The 17,977-nt window shown below is 45.7% G+C and overlaps 1 protein-coding gene across 1 annotated transcript in view; it reads right to left on the bottom strand.

The window, feature by feature from the left end:
* Window positions 1-17,088, bottom strand: part of TTC9 (tetratricopeptide repeat domain 9) — a 32,716-nt gene extending 15,628 nt beyond the window's left edge. The window contains exon 1 of the mRNA XM_021675046.2: window positions 16,466-17,088. Coding sequence (XP_021530721.2) covers window positions 16,466-16,871 — 406 coding nt within the window. The 5' untranslated portion in view covers window positions 16,872-17,088. The remainder of the gene's footprint in view (window positions 1-16,465) is intronic.
* Window positions 17,089-17,977: the final 889 nt, after the last annotated feature.

Below are 17,977 nucleotides of genomic sequence, written 5' to 3'. Positions count from 1 at the left end.
GAAATCTGCACATGTGGGCAAATAACTGTTCTCCATTATGCTGTCAACTTGTGACATTTGGATACTTTTCTTAGTGATTTGAAATACTTTCCTGGAGAATAAGAACCCTGGCCAAGGAGATGGGGAAAAGGAGCAGCAAAACGAGTTGCTCCATGATGAACTCAAGAGAATCTGGCCCTGCACCAGTGGACAGTATCCATTCATCCTCCCAGAAGGGCAATAAGAGGAAGAGCAGGTGATCTTTATTGTGCATGAATGGGACAGGCGCTGCTCTAAGCATTAACTCATTTAATCTTGACAACAATCTATGAGGTAGATTCTAGTATTTTGCCCATTTTTCAGAGAGGAAAATGGAAGCCCTAGGAAGTTGAATCACTTGCCCAAGGTCACAATGCTAGTAAGTGTCAGAGCCAGGATTTGAACCTGGGTCATCTGGCACCTGAGATTGTGCTGTGCTTTTGACCATTACACACACTGCCCTCCTAGGATGCTTACCTGCCTATAATGATTCTAACTCAGTTCTTTCTTTAGACATATTTGAGGCATAGGTGCTGCCTCCTGTGGGGGTTAAGTGTGAGACCCTAATTGTGCCAAACTGTTCTCACTTTATATGTAAATACTTCTCATCTGGAAACTTCCTATATAACCCTCCAGAACCTTCTCTCCCACTAGTTCCTTTGCATTCAGAGAGAAAAACAAAAAATAAGGAAACAAAACCAAGTGCAAAGTTTTCCCTCCTGTTGCTGCTGCTGCTTTTTTTTTTTTTTTCTAAGTTCTAAAACCACCAGCATCTCCAATTCCATTGAGAGTCTACTGTTATCCTAATAGGGCTGACATGACACGTTTCTGGTTTCTTCCTGAAACAACATCTATCTTTGCTTAGCTAGTGCTTACAAAGCTAATCCCCCGATTATTATTTTTTACTTGAAACTTTTATTGTGATTATCATAGATTCACCTCCAGCTGTAAGAAACACTACAAAGAAACTCCCTATACCCTTTATCCATTTTCCCTTAGTGGTAACATCTTGTAAGTTGATAGTACAACATATTGGCTATGATATCGACACTGATACAATCTACAGATCTTATTCAGGTTTCCCTAGCTTCACTTGTACTCAGTACGTATGCGTGTGGTGTTTAGTTATATACAATTTTATCATGTGTAAGTTCCTCTATCCTCATCTCCCTCCTGTCTCACCTCCTCTTTAACCCCCGACAACTGCTATCCTGTTCTCTATTTCTAAAATTGTGTCATTTCAGAAATATATAAATGGAATCACATAGCATGATATCCTTTGGAAGGGGCTTTTTACACTCAGCATAATTCCCTTGCAATGCATCCAAGTTGTTGCATGCACCAACAGTTCATCCTTTTTCATTGTGCTGTAGTATTCCTTGGTATGGATGTACTACAGTTTGTTTACCCACTTATCTGTTGAAAGATAGCTGCACTATCTCCAGTTTTTGGTTATTATAAATAAAATTGATCGCTTCTCGGCCTTTTAGCTAAGATCAAGCGTAATAAAATTGATAGGAACAGTCGGGTATAGCTTTTATTTCTCTAAGATAAGAGCTCAAGAGTGCAATTCCTGGATCATAAGAGAAATAATTCAATTTCTTGTCATCAACCATGATGTTGGCTTTATTATTATTTTTTTTTGTAGATGCTTTTAACTGAGATCAGGAAATTTCTATTTCTAACTTGTGAAGAAATTATTATTTTTTAAATATTTGTGAATTATAGTACACCCTTGCCTAACAGTAATGCTTTGCAGAACCTGTTTGGGAGTCTCTCTAATGAACTCAGATCTGCCCTTTAGTTTTACAAAGAATAAAATTATTTTTCATAGGCATATTCCCAAGTCAGGATCATTACAGTTATTTATGAAATGTGTCTCCCTTGCTCTTTCAGACAAGCATCTCTAGAACATCTTTAAATTCTCACACAGCACCTATCACAGTGGTTATGCTCAATTGGCAGCAAGACCTAACATATATATCGTGTTTTACAACTCATTTGTCCTTCATGGAGACTCTGGGAAATAGGTATAATTAGCTCTGCTTCCAGGAGCTGAGGCTTGGGAAAGTTAAGTGACTTGTTGAGCCCACTCAGCTCTTACAGGGAAAGAGCCAGTGTTACTTAACCCCAAATCCCATATTTCCAATCGAACAGAGCTGGTGGTAACGGTGGAAACCTGGACTAGCTGATCTCTGAAGATCTTTTTCAAGTCTGAGGACTGATGAGGCTGGCTCAGAGTTAGCTTCCTACAAGTGGCCATTTCTTTGTTCACTACAATACCTGTTTCTCCTGCCTGCTGCCCTGGGAGTCTCCCACTACTGCTGCTGCTACTCCCACTACCAGGAGCTGTTTGGCTTTATCTAGGGGACTAAATCTCCTTTGATTCCATTCACATTAATTTCTGGCCTTCCACTTTTCCAATCTAGTATGTGCTTGCACTAGATTCAAACAAACACTGTCAAGTGTGTCTTTTCTTTGTTTTAGCAACACTGTCTGAAGATCTCTCCTTTTCACCATAACCAAGCTGCTCCCTTGAATCCCTCTGATTCTTCACATGCCCCAGCTTTGGGATCACTACCAGAGCTGCTGCTTCCCACTCATCATCACTACGCAATTTCGGGTAGGCACTCTTAGTAAACTTAGTCAATAAGGATTCACTCATCATGGCCTGTGCCCAGGGCTTCACAAGGAAAATGGAAAGCATTCAAGAGATATATCTTCAAGGAGTTTATATTCTTTTTAATTACCCTCTGTTGGGAAAAATAGCTGTCAAAGCGGCAGATGAAACAGCTAAGGTGGAAGGCCAGTATAAAATCCTATAAACTGAGGCCAGGCATCGTGGCTCAGGCCTGTAATCCCAGCACTTTGGGAGCTGAGGCCAGCAGATCATGAGGTCAGGAGATAGAGACCATCCTGGCTAACACGGTGAAACCCCAGCTCTACTAAAAATACAAAAAATTAGCCTGGCATGATGGTGAGCGGCTGTAGTCCCAGCTACTCAAGAGGCTGAGGCAGGAGAATTGCTTGAACCTGGGAGGCAGAGGTTGCAGTGAACCAAGATCATGCCACTGCACTCCAGCCTGGGTGACAGAGTGAGACTCCGTTTCAAAAAATAAAATAAAATGAAATAAAAAATCCTACAAGCTGAAAGCTTATGTTGACAGTCCTTTAAGGCATATTGGAATCTGCCCAAGGGAGTTGTAATGCCAAAGCTTGAGGTCAGCTCAGCCCTTTGGCACCAATCTGGGTGCTACGGCAGAACATTTCTGTTATCCCACCCATGGCCCCTTACTCTCACTCTTGCCTTTGGTGTGGTAGACAAAGAGGGAGAAGGCAGTAGTGAAAAGATGGTAGCAGAACTTTGGAGGGGTCAGATTGGCCATTTGGAATATGAGGATGAGTATATTCCCAGAAATATTCAGAAGAAACCCATCGCCCCATATTATCTTTTTCTTCTCAGCTCTGGCCAAGTACACAAGTCACGTCGATTAGCAGAAACTCTAAGCCAGGATAAGGGAACATCTTAGAAGCCAAAGCTCTATCCTGTTCTCTTTTTGGACATTAAGGAATGTCTTCCCCGTTCCGATCCCCTCTCCTGCCCCAGCGATGTCTCCCTTGTTCCTACTGCCTCTCCCACCATCCTTCCCTCCTGCCATCAGATGTATTTGGGGATCAGATAATTAACAGGCACGTGTATAGCAGAAAGAACACTTCTGTGGCAGCACTGTGTTGTAATCACAGAATGCTGGAAATAACCTAAGTATCCATCGGTAGATTAGTTAAATAAATAATGGGACATTGGTGCAATGGAACATTACACAGCCATTACAATTATGCTTTAGAAAAATAATGACATTGAAAAATATTTTCAATGGAAAACACTGGTGGAAAAAAATGAAGGTTGCTAAAGTTTGTGCAGTATTAACCTGCATGTTGTGAAAAATAAATGTCCGTGTGTGTGTGTGTGTGTGTGTGTGTGTGTGTGTGAAGATTTTTTTTTTTCTTTTAAAAGTTCTGCTCCTTCTGTATGGGTGTAGAATTTGTAACAGCTAAAGCAGAGTTTCTCTAAGGGAAGAAATTATCTTTTTGGAGGAGACTGGCTTCATCAACTGCTTCAGGTGGGGAAGGTGAGGCTTACAGGTCAGTAGTAGGCACACAGGTAGATGAAAAGATGCCCAAGCTGCTTTGCATATGAAATGAAGGGAATCTGAGAGTGGGAAACCTAAGAAGCTAAGAGGAGCTGGAGGGGAGACAGAGTCCAAGCAGCATGGCAGGGAGCTGGAACCTGCCAAAAAAACGGTGAGTGGTCCGTTTGAAATTCCTGGTAGTCTGATGGCCAAATGAGTTTTAGGAGGAAGAATTTCTAATATTCAATTTTTGAGATGTAAACTCCTTCTGTATCCCATAACCTTCAGTAAAGTCTAGTGAAATCATACATCTGGGTGTAGGGGTGCTGTGGAATGTGAAAAGGAAGTGGCAGCAGCAGGAAGTCAAGTGGTCCCTTGGTTGTCATGCAAACAGTGAGCAGCATCCTGTGGGAGTGGAGGGGAGAAAAGACAGGAGGTCCCTGCAGTGGCCCCAGCCCACATGAGAACAACCCCTTCTTTCCTAAATACACCTGGAAAGGTAGACCTGAAGGAAATTGGCTGATGTTTTACATATAAATGATTACATACCCACAGGGAAGAAAGATGGCAAGGAAATAAACCAAAACAGGTAAGAGTTGTCATCTTGGGGTGGTAAATGACAGTTTTATCTTCTTCTTTGTAATTTTTTTTTCTTTTTTTTTCTGAGATGGAGTCTCACTGTGTTGCCCAGGTGCGGCTGGAGTGCAGTGGCGCAATCTCGGCTCACTACAATCTCCACCTCCCAGGTTCAGGCGAGTTTCCTGCCTCAGCCTCCCGAGTAGCTAGGACTACAGGTGTGTGCCACTATACCCGGCTAATTTTTGTATTTTAGTAGAGATGGGGTTTCACCATGTTGACCAGGCTGTTCTCAAACACCCAACTTCAAGGAATCTGCTGCCTTTGCCTCCCAAAGTGCTGGGATTATAGGCATGAGCCACCTAGCCTGGGCTGCTTTTGTGTAATTTCTTATATTTTCAGTGTTAAAAAGTTTAGCCTAAAGCTGCCTCCTTACATATTCTAAGTTTGGCCTAAAGATGTCTTTGTACATAGTGAACCATGGTGAACTCAAAACTAGCTGGGTGTGTAAACAGTCTGCAACCTACTCTTATGCCAGTCAACTGAGTTTTAGCCAATCGAAGGCAACCAACTGTTCAAACTGAGTTCAAATAAGGCAAATGCAGAGCTGTTAACAATCAGCTGTTTCTGTACCTTCCTTCCATTTTTTTGTACAGTGGCTTTCCTTTTTCTGTTTCGTAAATCGTCTTCCACCATGTAGCTGCACTGAAGTCTCTCTAAGCCTATTTGGGCTTGGGAGGCTGCCTGATTCACGAGTCATTCTTTGCTCAATTAAACTTTGTTAAATTTAATTTGTCTAAGGTTTTTCTTTTAATATCAATAACTTCTGCAATTATGATGCTTTACTTGTGTAATTAGAAACTTTTTTTTGTTTGTTGTTTTGGAGATAGAGTCTTGCTCTGTCACTCAAGCTGGAATGCAGTGGTGCAATCTTGGCTCACTGCAACCTCTGCCTCCCAAGTAGCTGGGACTACAGGCATGCACCATCACACCTGGCTAATTTTTGTATTTTTAGTAGAGAAAGGGTTTCACCATGTTGGCCAGGTTGGTCTCAAACTCCTGACCTCAAGTGATCCACCCGCCTTGGCCTCCCAAAATGCTGGGATTACAGGTGGGAGCCACCATGCCCAGCTAGAAGCTATTTTTAAAAAGTCACCTCTGACCATTATCATCCCTTCAGAGAGAGCAGGGGGATAAGGGGGAGAAGAACTTGGGAGGAGAGGTGTGAAAAGGGATTCAGAAGGGTTTCCTAGACAGAAAGCACTGCCTGTTCATGGGGCACTGTCCTGGGGAGGCTTAGGGTCATGAGGGGACCCTGGGTATTTTGGTGGAGGAGAACCTGTGAGCAGACCCAAGGGTCATACCTGCTAGTGCTCTCACTCCCAAGATGCCTAATTAAGCCAAGGACTTTCTTCATCCTACCCCCGTAAGGAAGCTCAGTAAGCTGGCATCTGCCTGATGCACAAGAGGGTGGGCGGGGCAGGCCTGAGGCTGCCAGCCCCATAGCCTCTCTCTCGGATGTCTCCTTCTCCCACGAGCCTCTGCCATCCTCTGTTTCTCTTCCCACCAGAATGCTTTCTTGCTTGTTAAGCTCCCCTGGGAACTCAAATGATCGCAGCATGTATCTTCTCTTCCCGGCAGGCAAATCCTTATTTTCTGCTGTCAGATTCTCAACTGGTCTGACTTGTGAGAGTGCCTGAAGTTCTTTCCCTGCTGTTTCATTTCAAAGACAGGGTCAGGGGGAATCCTGGGGCAAAGTGTGAAAAGTGGCAGAGAGCAGGCACTGTCTCACTGAGCCTTATTCACTTAGAGAATCTCAGGCTGGAGATGATGTGTGCCTAGAACCCACAGTTTCTAAGTGTTTCTTAGACTGACCCAAATCCTGAGAAGCTGGAAGGGGGACAGACCCCTGACCCAAGGGCTCTTGGTCAGGTTGGAGCTCTGCAGTCTTTCAGGTAACTGATGAGTTACTTGTTCACTCAGCCTCCCCAGACCAGGAATGCACCAGGCATGGTGGTAGGAAATGTCCACACCAAAGGCTGTTGGCTTATACCTTCTCACCTCCCCTGTCTTGCAGACACTTTGGGAGATGAAACTCTTTCCCCTGACCCCTGTTTTGTCCTCACCTTTTTGTTCACTTGCTTCCCATGTTCCCCATAGCCTTCTTTGCTGCATTCTTTTCCTCTCCCTTTCCCTGTATTTCCCTCTGTCTTCATACATACTAGAGTAGGAGTTAGATTCAAATATCAATTAACATCTATTAAGCATCTTTTATGAACCAGGCACGGTGCTAGGCATGTGTGCAAGTATCATTAAATTTAATCATCATAACAATCCTGTGTGGTACATTACTATTACTCCCATGCTGTCATGGAAAACAGAAGCCACAGTGGTTGGGTCCTGTCCAAGGTTAATGGAGGAATAAGTAGGGAAGCTAGGATTCAGATGCAGATTTCACTAAGTAAAGACCTGTTTCCATTATGCCACATTGCCCCTCAGGTTTTCTGAGGACTAGGTTGCTACCTGTCTTTTCCTCTGTGTTCTGTCTTCCTTGCCATCCTCATGGGCACAAGTGGGATACCCCTCTCTGTATAGGCATCAGAGTCCACTCAAGTTTCCAATGGCCCTGTGGTCTCCACACCCTGGAGGTACAGATCCATTAGAGAAAGGAGTGCAGTTCTGACTGGACATAAGCAACAGGCCTAGAGTCACATCCCCAGATGCTCCAATCCAGTCCAGAATCCCCAGGGCTTGCCAGCCTACAGCCATGGGTGGCCGCTCTCTGAGATGCTATAACTTAGCCAGCAACTGTTCTCTCAAACTCTTGCCAGTCTGTTTATCAAGAGCTTTTGTTTTGTTTTATTTTCACTGCTGCCAGTACTTCCTGGCCTAATATAGCCAGCATTGCCAGGTTTCTGATGCTGAATGGCTGCTTGATTAGTTGAATTTGGGGATAATCTAGGGAGATACAGCAGCAATGAGTACTATTTGGTGCCATCAACTTAGTTCCAGGGCCCAGATAATGTTTTATATAGGCTTCAATTCCTACCCATATTTCTCTCAGAAATCCAGTGTTTGACTGCATCATCCAAGGAGGCTTTGACGTCCCTTTGGTTTACCCCCAGATTTGCAAGGGTTGCCTTGGAAATCTCAGTTGAGATCTTTTAATACTTATTTGTCAGCACATACCAGTAAGCTGGAATAAAAGAGAGCTTGTCTCTTGTTTCCTTCCCCAAATGTGACAGAAAAATCAAGGCAAGGAGGGGGTTGCTAGAAGCTCTTTGAAATCCTGCATATTCAATGCTTCTGAAAGAAAGCTTGTTGGGAAGCTGATCTAACCCCCAGTGATTACAGATGGGGAAACTGAGGCTCAGCAGGATGTGACTTGCTCAAAGTCACAGAACAAGTTAGCAGCAGAGCCTGGACTAAAACCCTGGCCCCTACTCCGTGTTTAAAAAAAAACCCAGAAAATGTTTACATTTGGACTGTGAAGAGCCATAGCAAGCGTCCAGTAAAGATCCAATGAATTAGTGAGCTTCCTTCTGGGTGCTTCAGCTGCTCTGGCTGAGCCTCCAACACGTGGGATTTCTAGACTCAGGAGCTAACAAGAACCTTAGATGCTGAGCACCTATGGTAATCCTTCTGTCATGCCTTTCTCAACACCAGAGACATATTACTAATGTTCAGGACTAGCCTTCAAATTTCTACTTTGATTTCTCAAGACCTCTTAACTAGAATTCACACACTCTAAAGCAAGGGAGGAAGGAAAGAGGAGAGACATGGGTGGGGCTTCTGCAGTCTCTATGTTCATTAAAAATTATTACCCATGGGGCTTCTCACTCCCCACTGTCCATACAAATTCAAGTCATCTTCCTGGTGACATGGAAGGACCTAGGGAAATGATGACCCGGTTTCAGAACACAGGACACTTTCCCTTTAACCATCCATGATGGCCATAGAATGGGAGTCCTAATCACACAAGGCATAGTCACAGTAAAAGAATGTCTAACCACTAGAAGAAAAGACTAGAAGATGGGCAAGAGAGTTACCCTAAAAATGTCAAGGCTTGTCCTTGCTACAGAGATTATATATACTCTATGTTGCTTCAAAGAGTAGAATATTGGTGGATTAAAATAAATTTCAGTGAGGTAAGCTTTAGTATCTAAGGAAGAAACCCCTAAAGATGGAGGTGGTAGGGTGAATGGCTAAGACTGCAGGCTTTGGAATTATAGACACAGTGGATGAGACATCCCAGTTTGCCACATACCACTATGTGACCATGGGCAAGTGACATAACTGTTCCAAGGTTGAGTTTTCTGTCTCACAGAGTTGTACAGATCAAATGAAAGTATATGTATGTAAGTTCATGTAAGGCGGGGACCTTGTCCTTCATGTCAACTGCTGTATACCCAGCCCCCATGCCTGGGATCTGGTGTTGTATAGTAAGTGCTCAATAAACATTAACGGAATGATTGAATTTATTGGATCCTTAACATGAGACAGATGCTAGGACAAACACTTTCATTCATTTTAAACACAATTGTGGAACACCTGTGATGTACTGGGCTTATCATGGTAATCCTTTCTGTCATTACCGATACCATTATTATTACAGTTGTTGTTTTGGTGGTGGTAGTGGTTGTCAAAAAGTTTGCTTCAGGTGGTGGTGAATATCCCTATCATTGGAAATGCCTAGCTCCTGCGGGATGACAAGTTGGTAGTATTGGCAAGGGAATCCATGTACCTATGTAGGATTTGGGGTCATATCCAAATCCGAAATAAAAATTCTGATTTTACAGAAATCTTGAGCTTGCTAGTACCACTTCATACTTTTGATGGGTATATAACATTGTATGTGTATATAAGATAATGAGCTTTACAGTGCTAATGAATAATTCCAAGATCATATAAATGCCACAAGGAAGGCTAAATTCCCTTAATCTCTGTAGTATTATCTTTGGCTTTTTTATGTCTGGAATCATTGTCCGAGCCAGATCTTAGAGTTGCTGCTCCATGCCTGGGGCTGGGCCACACTAATCATCTGGGCGAAATGGAAAATTTTGTTCCAGACATGGACATCTGCCTTCCCAAAGGGGCTTAGGAAATCTCTGGTTGGGTTGATGGAAACATTCAGTTATCACCCTAGCTGTTTGGAGTAGGCACAGTCTGGTGGTGAAAGACAACAGCTGTAAGGAGAGGACTTCCTTATAGTGAATCTGGAGGTCACCCACAACACAGCTCTTGGCTGCTCCACATCTCGGCCTTCCTGTCTGCTCTGCAGCTGAGTCTCCTTGCCTTGGAGGGGGCACTTCCATGTATTTTGGCTTTAGGGACTCTGATTTCAAGATGGCCTAAAAAATTCCTGGCTAAAAGCCACCTGACTGATTTCCCTTGAAGGTGGACTAAAGAGCTTCCAAATCCACTTTAGGAACTCAGCCCAAAGTCTAAATTCAGAATGTTCTTCCCAGTACCTTCCTTGAAAGCATTCTGCAAGTTTCAATTCTCACTTTCTTCCTTGGAAGAAGGTATTACAAGCCCCATTTACATGACCCTTAAGATTTATTGGTCAAGGTGCTACCTAAGGAACAGCCTCAGGTCAACAACAGCTTAGCCAGTCAAGCTCTCCCATCTGGACGGCAAGATCTTGGCTGAGCATCTTAGCATGAGGCCTATATTCTTTTCCCTTCCTTGGACCAGTCCTTACCCTAGTAATTCTACTCTGACTACAAGGTTACTGCTTGTCTCTAGTCCCTGACCTCGTTTTCACCACTGAGTTTTTGCATTTGTAATTCATCCATCTTTACACCAACTTCTGTTGAATATCCTTTGTTCTTAGACTCTGCCTCAGAGTCTGTATCCAGTTTTGTTCACCTCAGATGTACCCATCCAGCCATCTTCTGATGTTCCATTGAGGGCTGGCTTTAAGGATAGGCAACTTGTGCTGTTGCATAGAGCCCCACACTCAGAAGGGCCCTGTATTTCATTTAATACTCTGCTATTGCCTTCTTGAAATTATTTTTTATTTTATTTTATTTTATTTTATTTTGAGATGGAGTCTTACTCTGTCACCCAGGTTGGAGTATAGCGGGGCAATCTCGGCTCACTGAAACCTCTGCTCCCAGGTTTAAGCGATTCTCCTGCCTCAGCCTCCCAAGTAGCTGGGATTACAGGTGCCACCACCATACCTGGCTACTTTTTGTATTTTTAGTAGAGATGGGGTTTCACCCTGTTGGCTAGGCTGGTCTCGAAATCCTGACCTCAAGTGATCCACCCACCTCGGTCTCCCAAAGTGTTGGGATTACAGACATGAGTCACTGTGCCCAGCCGCCTTCTTGAAATTCTTAATCACTGTATCTTTAAACTTGCGTTTTGTAAGTAAAGTCTGATGGGACAACACAGCATGAGCAGGGACAGAGGAGATGGGCACAATACCACTCTTTGCTGCCCCATTTGCATATAGCATTCAAAACGCTCAATGAGCAAAGAATTCTAGGAGGCTCATGATGCATGAGAGTTCATCAAGACTTAATTATGCCCATAACTAAGTGAACAAGCTGACAGTCCCAAAGGGCCATGCTTTCCATTCAAATTAGAAATGGCTTCAAATGTAGGAATAAAAAACGTTCTCAGAAACACAGATAATCTAGGAACCCTATCATATCCTTTCCTACCTATGTTGCTTCCTCCTATTAGCCAACCACTTATGCTGAAAAGGATGACACAGAAGGAAAGGGTAGGGTAACGTACAGCCCTTTTTCCTTTCCTAGCTCATCTGAAAGCCTGGTAGAAAGTGTGTATATGAAGTATGCATATAAAGTACACATATAAAACAGTGAAATAAAAATAGTTCAGTTTGTTTGGTGCAGTATTTCCACTGTTCTAGTAAGAATAAATACATATGCATGTATGAGCTACAGAAGTATAAACTGTATAATTTTTATAATCCCTTATATAAGTAAAGTGCTTTTATAAGTTCATTTAAAACTGGCATCACACAATATAAAGAAGTGTAAAATCAGGCCAGGCATGGTGGCTCACGCCTGTAATCTCAGCACTTTGGGAGGCTGAGGTGGGCGGATCATGAAGTCAGGAGTTCGAGACCAGTCTGGCCAAAGACCAGCCTGGCCAGTATGGTAAAACTCCGTCTCTACTAAAAATACAAAAATTAGCCGGGTGTGGTGGCATGTGCCTGTAATCCCAGCTACTCGAGAGGCTGAGGCAGGAGAATTGCTTGAACCCGGGAATCAGAGGTTGCAGTGAACCGAAGATTGTGCCATTGCACTTCAGCCTGGGTGACAGTGAGACGACAACTCAAAGAAAAAAAAAAGAATAGTAAAATCTATGCTAACAACTACATCTAAAAATTTTTTTATTTGCAATGACATTAAATAGCAAATACAAAACACCATGTTGAGAGAGAGAATGAAAAAAAGAAGAAAGCTTTATCTTTTAGGATCTTTAACGACACTTCCTCCCTGCTTTTTGAACAAAGAGTCCTACATTTCATTTCGCGCTGGGCCCAGCAAAGTATGTGGCTGGCTCTGATCCCATGGCTTTAAGACACGTCCACAAGCACCGAAAAGCTTGTTTCAAAGCAGCAGCATTCCAGGCCTTTTCCCAGTGTGACTTCCTTCTAGGCATTGTCACATCCCTATCCTGAGGCTTCAACTGGGATCAGTGGATATTAGCTACCCCTTTGGTAAGATAAACAAAAATCTCCTAAACATAGCTGTAAGTAGATGGGAAAATGGAGGTAAAGTGAAATGGCAGTGGTTTATCCAAGGTCACAACGTTTCTCAGGGACAGAGGCACAAGCTCCTAGTCTTCAGGTCCAATGCCATGGTTTGTTGATTTCCATCTCTGCTGCTGGCATTTGAGCCTCGAACATCATTTGAAGATACCAACAAAGTCATTGTATGTTGTATCCCTTTGATCACACTTCAGCTAGGGCCCCTACAGCCCCACAAGAACAGATGTAGGGCAAAAGTCTCTGCCCTTCAAAGGGTTCAGCACAGAACATTCCAAGGCCCCAGGGGAGTCCTGTGTCTTGTTCAATGTCAAGAAGAGTCCACCAACAGGCCAATACATGCTTCCTTTGTAGCCTCTGTAAAGATCAGATTCCTATGTCCCCCCAGGAAGGTCAGGGTATCTTTTCTAATCATTGTATCAGAATCATTGGAAATTCTGAAGAAACAGAATGCTCCCTACCTCTTTCTTTGAATTTCTTGGAAAATAAGATATGCAAAAATCACATTCAGGGGCCCTGTACAACTGGCCAGATCCCTTCCAACCAAAAGGAAATCCCAGCCAGAAGAGACCACAACCTGGAGCACTTTGCAAATTGCCTGCACACCCTTCATATGGCCCTTCAAGTCATCCAAATAGGTTTTCAGATGGACATCTCTTAGCACATTCTAGCTGCCCCCTTGCTATTCTTTTGGAGGCTTCCATGTGGAATACAAGCATTCACTGAGCCTAGATTTATTCCAGAAGCCTCATAACCACCTCTTGTTTAGAGCAGCGATGCCCTTAGCAACACAGCTTAATTCTCCCTGGACTTCTGGGTTAGTAGTCCAAGTTCCTCCTAAACCCCAGTCCTCTCTCTCTATGCACAGCTTTGTGTAGAAGGAGGACAGACAGATCCTTGATTAAATATATTCAGACTGCCCCAGACCTGGAGCTTGATGGGCTACTCAGCTGGTGCTACAGCCCTGGTGGAAGGGTCAGCTGCCATTCTTCCAGAATAAATCTCCAGTTGCTAGTCTCCTTCCTTTCAGCAGGCACACAGGGGAAAAGATATCTCATGGGCCATGCTGCACTGTTCTGGCTCTCACACCACCACCAGTGATCATCTTTCCTTCCTTTCTAGACAATGAGGACTATAAATACACATGTAAAATTTTTCTGTTGCCATTTAAAATAATCTTCATGAAACTATTTTTATGAAATGTAAAAATGCTTCTGATATAAGTAAATGGGATTAAAAGCAGGATACCCAATTGTACACACAGGAGGACCTCAGCTTCATAAACTCTTTACATTTATTCACAGAAAAAAATACAGGAAGGAAATACACCACAATGGGTTTCTAACTGGATTAGAGGTAACTGTGTATTTTCTTCTTTAAATGTTTCAGTATTTCACAAAAAATACATATTATATGCATTGATTATTTTGTAATCTAACAAGAAAGGATACTTTCCTATTAGCTTGGGACTTCTGAAATAGTCATCACTGATTTTATACATAGTCCTGAAGGAAACAAACACAAGGTTTCTACTTCTCCTCAAAGTGACTTTTAAGTGGAACCATCCTCCTAGCTGAATTTTCTAGACAGGATACAGATTTTAGCTTTGACAAAACTGCTTTGCCTGTAATCTGTTTTTTTTCTTGTGTGAAACTTGACATTTGCAAATAGCCCCATTAGAACCTTCAATCAAAGTACTCTACTCTATTTCTTTCTCCTGGTTACCAGGCCTGAGAACTCCCAAAGGAATTTCCAAAGTAAAAGGCTTTGAAGCCCACCTGAAACTGGGCTCAAGGGAGACAGAGGCCCAATGGATGCTGACTTTGTGCATCAAAGTATGATGACAGGAACATTGCCTTTGAAGAATGGCTCCAGAGCCTTGAGCTTTTTCTCTGCAAAACTGATATTTCTTTTATATAGATTATAAAGATTTAAAGAGACAATGTATGGAGGATGCCTAACAGCATAAACAATTAATTATTAATATAAGTAGTGGGCACTGGAGAAGGCAGCAGAGGGGAACATCTGCTATTGCTACTTCCAATTCTCTCACTGTTGAAGTTTTCCAGTGTGTGAGGTGAGGATGGGAGTGGCAGAGCTGTCTAGATTTCAGCCCCACCCTAACTGGGCTGGCCCTGACTAAGGACACATCTTTGATTTCACCATGGAAATGTAACCACATCTGGGGTGGAGGGCAGGCAGTGCTAGCCACTGGCTGGCAGCCCTAGTAAGTCCATGGATAATACTTACTAAATATAAGACTCCATTACCACTCCAAAATCACCACATTAGCAATCCACAGTGCCTCTTCCTCCACTCCTGGCTGCTCTGCCCTTTATTCATGGGGCAGCAGCCAGTATGCCAAAGACTTACGGGAACTAAAGGACTCAAGCTGTATCTTATAATGGATTGAAGAGTCCATTTTTGCTGTACAACAATTTTATCTGCTGCTATTACTGCTAGTATTGCCATTAGCACCACCATTCCTCCAACTGCTGCTACTACTACTCTATTAATCCTTTAAGTTTGTAAACTACTTTTTACAAAGTGCCTCTGTAACCTGGGTTTTTCCTGATCAAAGATGAAACTGGGCATGGCATTATGGGAAGATAGAGGTAGGCTAATACTAGGAACCTCAGAGGGAACAGAGAGATCTGCATTTAAGAATAGAGCAGAATTGCCAGTATTTATTTTCACTCCCCACTGCCTGGGCCTCAGACACATTCACCATCCCTTGCCACACCCAGTCACACTTCCACCCCTACCCTGCTCTAACTGTCCATAGACAGTTTCGGCAACCTCACACATTAGGAACTAGGAGGAACTGCCCTTTATTTGATCGGAGAAGGCTGACCACACCAAAATCTCACCAAATGGGGCAAGAGAAGAGGAGAGAATGCTTTTCAAATTGCCTTTGCCAACCTCTCCCACCTTTTCACAGGAAGGCCTTGGCAAGAGCCAGACTCTTCCTTTTTTAGAGACTTTAAATTTTCCTGCGCCTAAATTAAAAATTTTTTAAATGCCTGATTTTGGCCCTTTTCCCCAAAGGGAAGGGAAAAAGTACAGAGTATTTCACAAAAAATTCCAGAGAGAATTGGAAGTAGCAATAGCAGATGTTCCCCTCTGCTGCCTTCTCCAGTGCCCACTACTTATATTAATAAGTACTTCCCCGTGGATAAGGCATGTACTGGAATTCCTTACTGCTGGAATGTACACCTTCTTTGCCCAAGAGAAGGGCCCCCTTTTCCTTCAGCCCTAGCAGCCAGCTGGCGTGGGGGCTGATGCTACACATAGCGAGAAAGGGGCAGGGAGAGTGAGAACGCAGCCTAGTTCAAGCCCAGCCATGAAGCAGGTATCGTTTGAGACTGTGGTCTTCACCTGGCAACCGGGAGCCCCAGCATAGCTCAGAGAGAAGAAAGTGGCATTCTGGAATCCATTTTGCTCAAGATGCTGAAGGCACGGTGTCTAACTCCCCTTTGCTCATGGGGCCAAAAAACTTGGGGAAGACCTTACCTACAGGGAGGCGGTTAGTTGGGGAAAAGGCGAGGCCAGTCCTTGGTGCCAGTGCTACCTGAGGAGAGTGGACAGGTGCGTGGCCTCCCTTGGGACCCTCCCGCAGGAAAAAGCTGGGCTAGCGGTGGGTGCGGGGGGCCCACCCCGGGCGCTACTTCTGCATTTTGGACCCAGGTCCACTGGTGAGCAGTAGCAGCAGCAGCCATCTCCAGGCCAGCTGGGTCCCCTTCTATCTATCCAGTCATTTCTAGGTGAGATTTACGATGTATGCAAGCGAAGGGACGAGAGGTGACTATGGCCTTTGGAAGGTATAATCCTGAAAGTCACACTTTTTCCAAAGCGCCTCCCTCCCGGGTTCTCCTCCCGAGAGCAGCACAGTCACAGCAGGGGAATCTGCACCGCGGGCGCGCCGCAGTGGTCCGCGGAGGGACCGGGGACCAAGGGGCGGGGGACGGAGGGCAGGGGACGCGAGGCGGCTCACCTGCCAGGCTGTTGTAACAGTCGATCTCGATGGCTTCCACCGTCTTGCTCTGCTCCTCCGAGAGGCGGCCGGGCTTGGGGGCCCCGGCTGGGGAGGCCGTGCGCAAGTCGCGCTCCCGTTCCCCGGGGGGCGGCAGCAGCCCCTTCAGCTCCAGCAACGCCCGGTGGTATTTACCGATGGCTTCACGGAATTTCTTGTCCTTGTAGCACTGCGCCCCTTGGCTTTTGAACTCGTGCGCTCGCCGGATGAGCTCGGCCGGCTCGGCCGCCGCCCCGACCTGGCCCCGCGCCGGGGCTCCACCGCCGCCTCCCGGGACGCTCAGCGGCGGCGGTGGCCGCTGCCCCTCTCCGGCCGCGGGCGGGCTCGGGTTCCCCTTGGCCCCGGCCACCGAACCCTTCCTCTCCATTCGGCCGCCGCCCCGGCGCCTGGTGCGCGCCGCGATCTGCCCGCCGCCGCCGCCGTCGCCGCGCCTTCCCGGGTTTAAAAGCCGCGGGCGCCGGCCTCGCGCCTCGCAGGCTTGGTGGCGGCCGTGACACCCCGCGGCGGTCTGGCGCCCCGCACTCCCATTCTCCCCGCTGCTGCCAGAGGCTGCTCCCGCCGCCGCCGCCGCCGCCGCCTGGGACGCCGGCCCCTCCCCCCACCTCCCCGCTCCGCACCGCCCGCTCCCGCCCTCCTCCCTCCGCAACCTGCCGGCGGCGGGGCGTGTGCTCGTGGGCCCGGGGCTAGCGCCGCTGGGGGACCGCGGCCCTGAGTGGGGTGGCGAGGATGGTCGCTGACCCGGAAGAAGCTTGGCTCGCTCGAAGGAGGGGAGGATTAATGACAAAGACGGCCCCGCTTTTTCCCCTTCAATCCCTCTCTCCGAGGCGCGCAGTCTGAAAGGGAGGGGGTAGGTGTAGGGGGAAGGGGAGTGAGTGAGAGAGAGAGAGAGAGAGAGAGAGAGAGAGAGAGAGAGAGAGAGAGAGAGAGAGAGAGAGAGAGAGTGTGTGTGTGTGTGTGTGTGTGTGTGTGGATGGGGCGGCGGCGACGAAATGCGTGCAGAAATAGATTCTTTCTTAAAAACTACAAGGAAAGGTGCGGCGGGGAACAAGGGGCGCAGGCGCAAGCCGGGGCTTCTAGTTCTTCGCAGTAAGATGTTAATATTTTTAAGGGGGCAGGGCCTCCTTTTTGTGGATCCAGGTTGCCGCTGAGGTGTGTCTCGGTGTGTGTGGCGGCCAGGGGGCCCAGAACGAGGCGTGCTGTACAGCGTGTGGGGCGCCGTATTCTGGGAGCCTGTGTGTGCGTACGCTGTGTGTGCGCAGCTGTGCAGAATGAATCACAGACATCAGAGATGGAGCACCTGTTACTGTGGGTCATCGGCTTGGCGTGCGTCCGGTCTAGTTTCCATTTACAGGACAGTTCTGTGCCCTTCCTCAGGAGGTCCCATTCCTTCCTTCATTCTTTCGGTCAATTCTGAGTGTCAGCTGTTTACTGGGGATTTGCTAAGGCTAAGAGGCAAGTCATTCCCCTGCCCTT

This window comes from Aotus nancymaae, unplaced genomic scaffold (genome assembly GCF_030222135.1).
Source record: "Aotus nancymaae isolate 86718 unplaced genomic scaffold, 86718_ANA_hifiasm-v0.15.2.pri h1tg000011l, whole genome shotgun sequence".
NCBI lineage: Eukaryota > Metazoa > Chordata > Mammalia > Primates > Aotidae > Aotus > Aotus nancymaae.
This window is presented reverse-complemented; position numbering and strand designations above follow the sequence as displayed.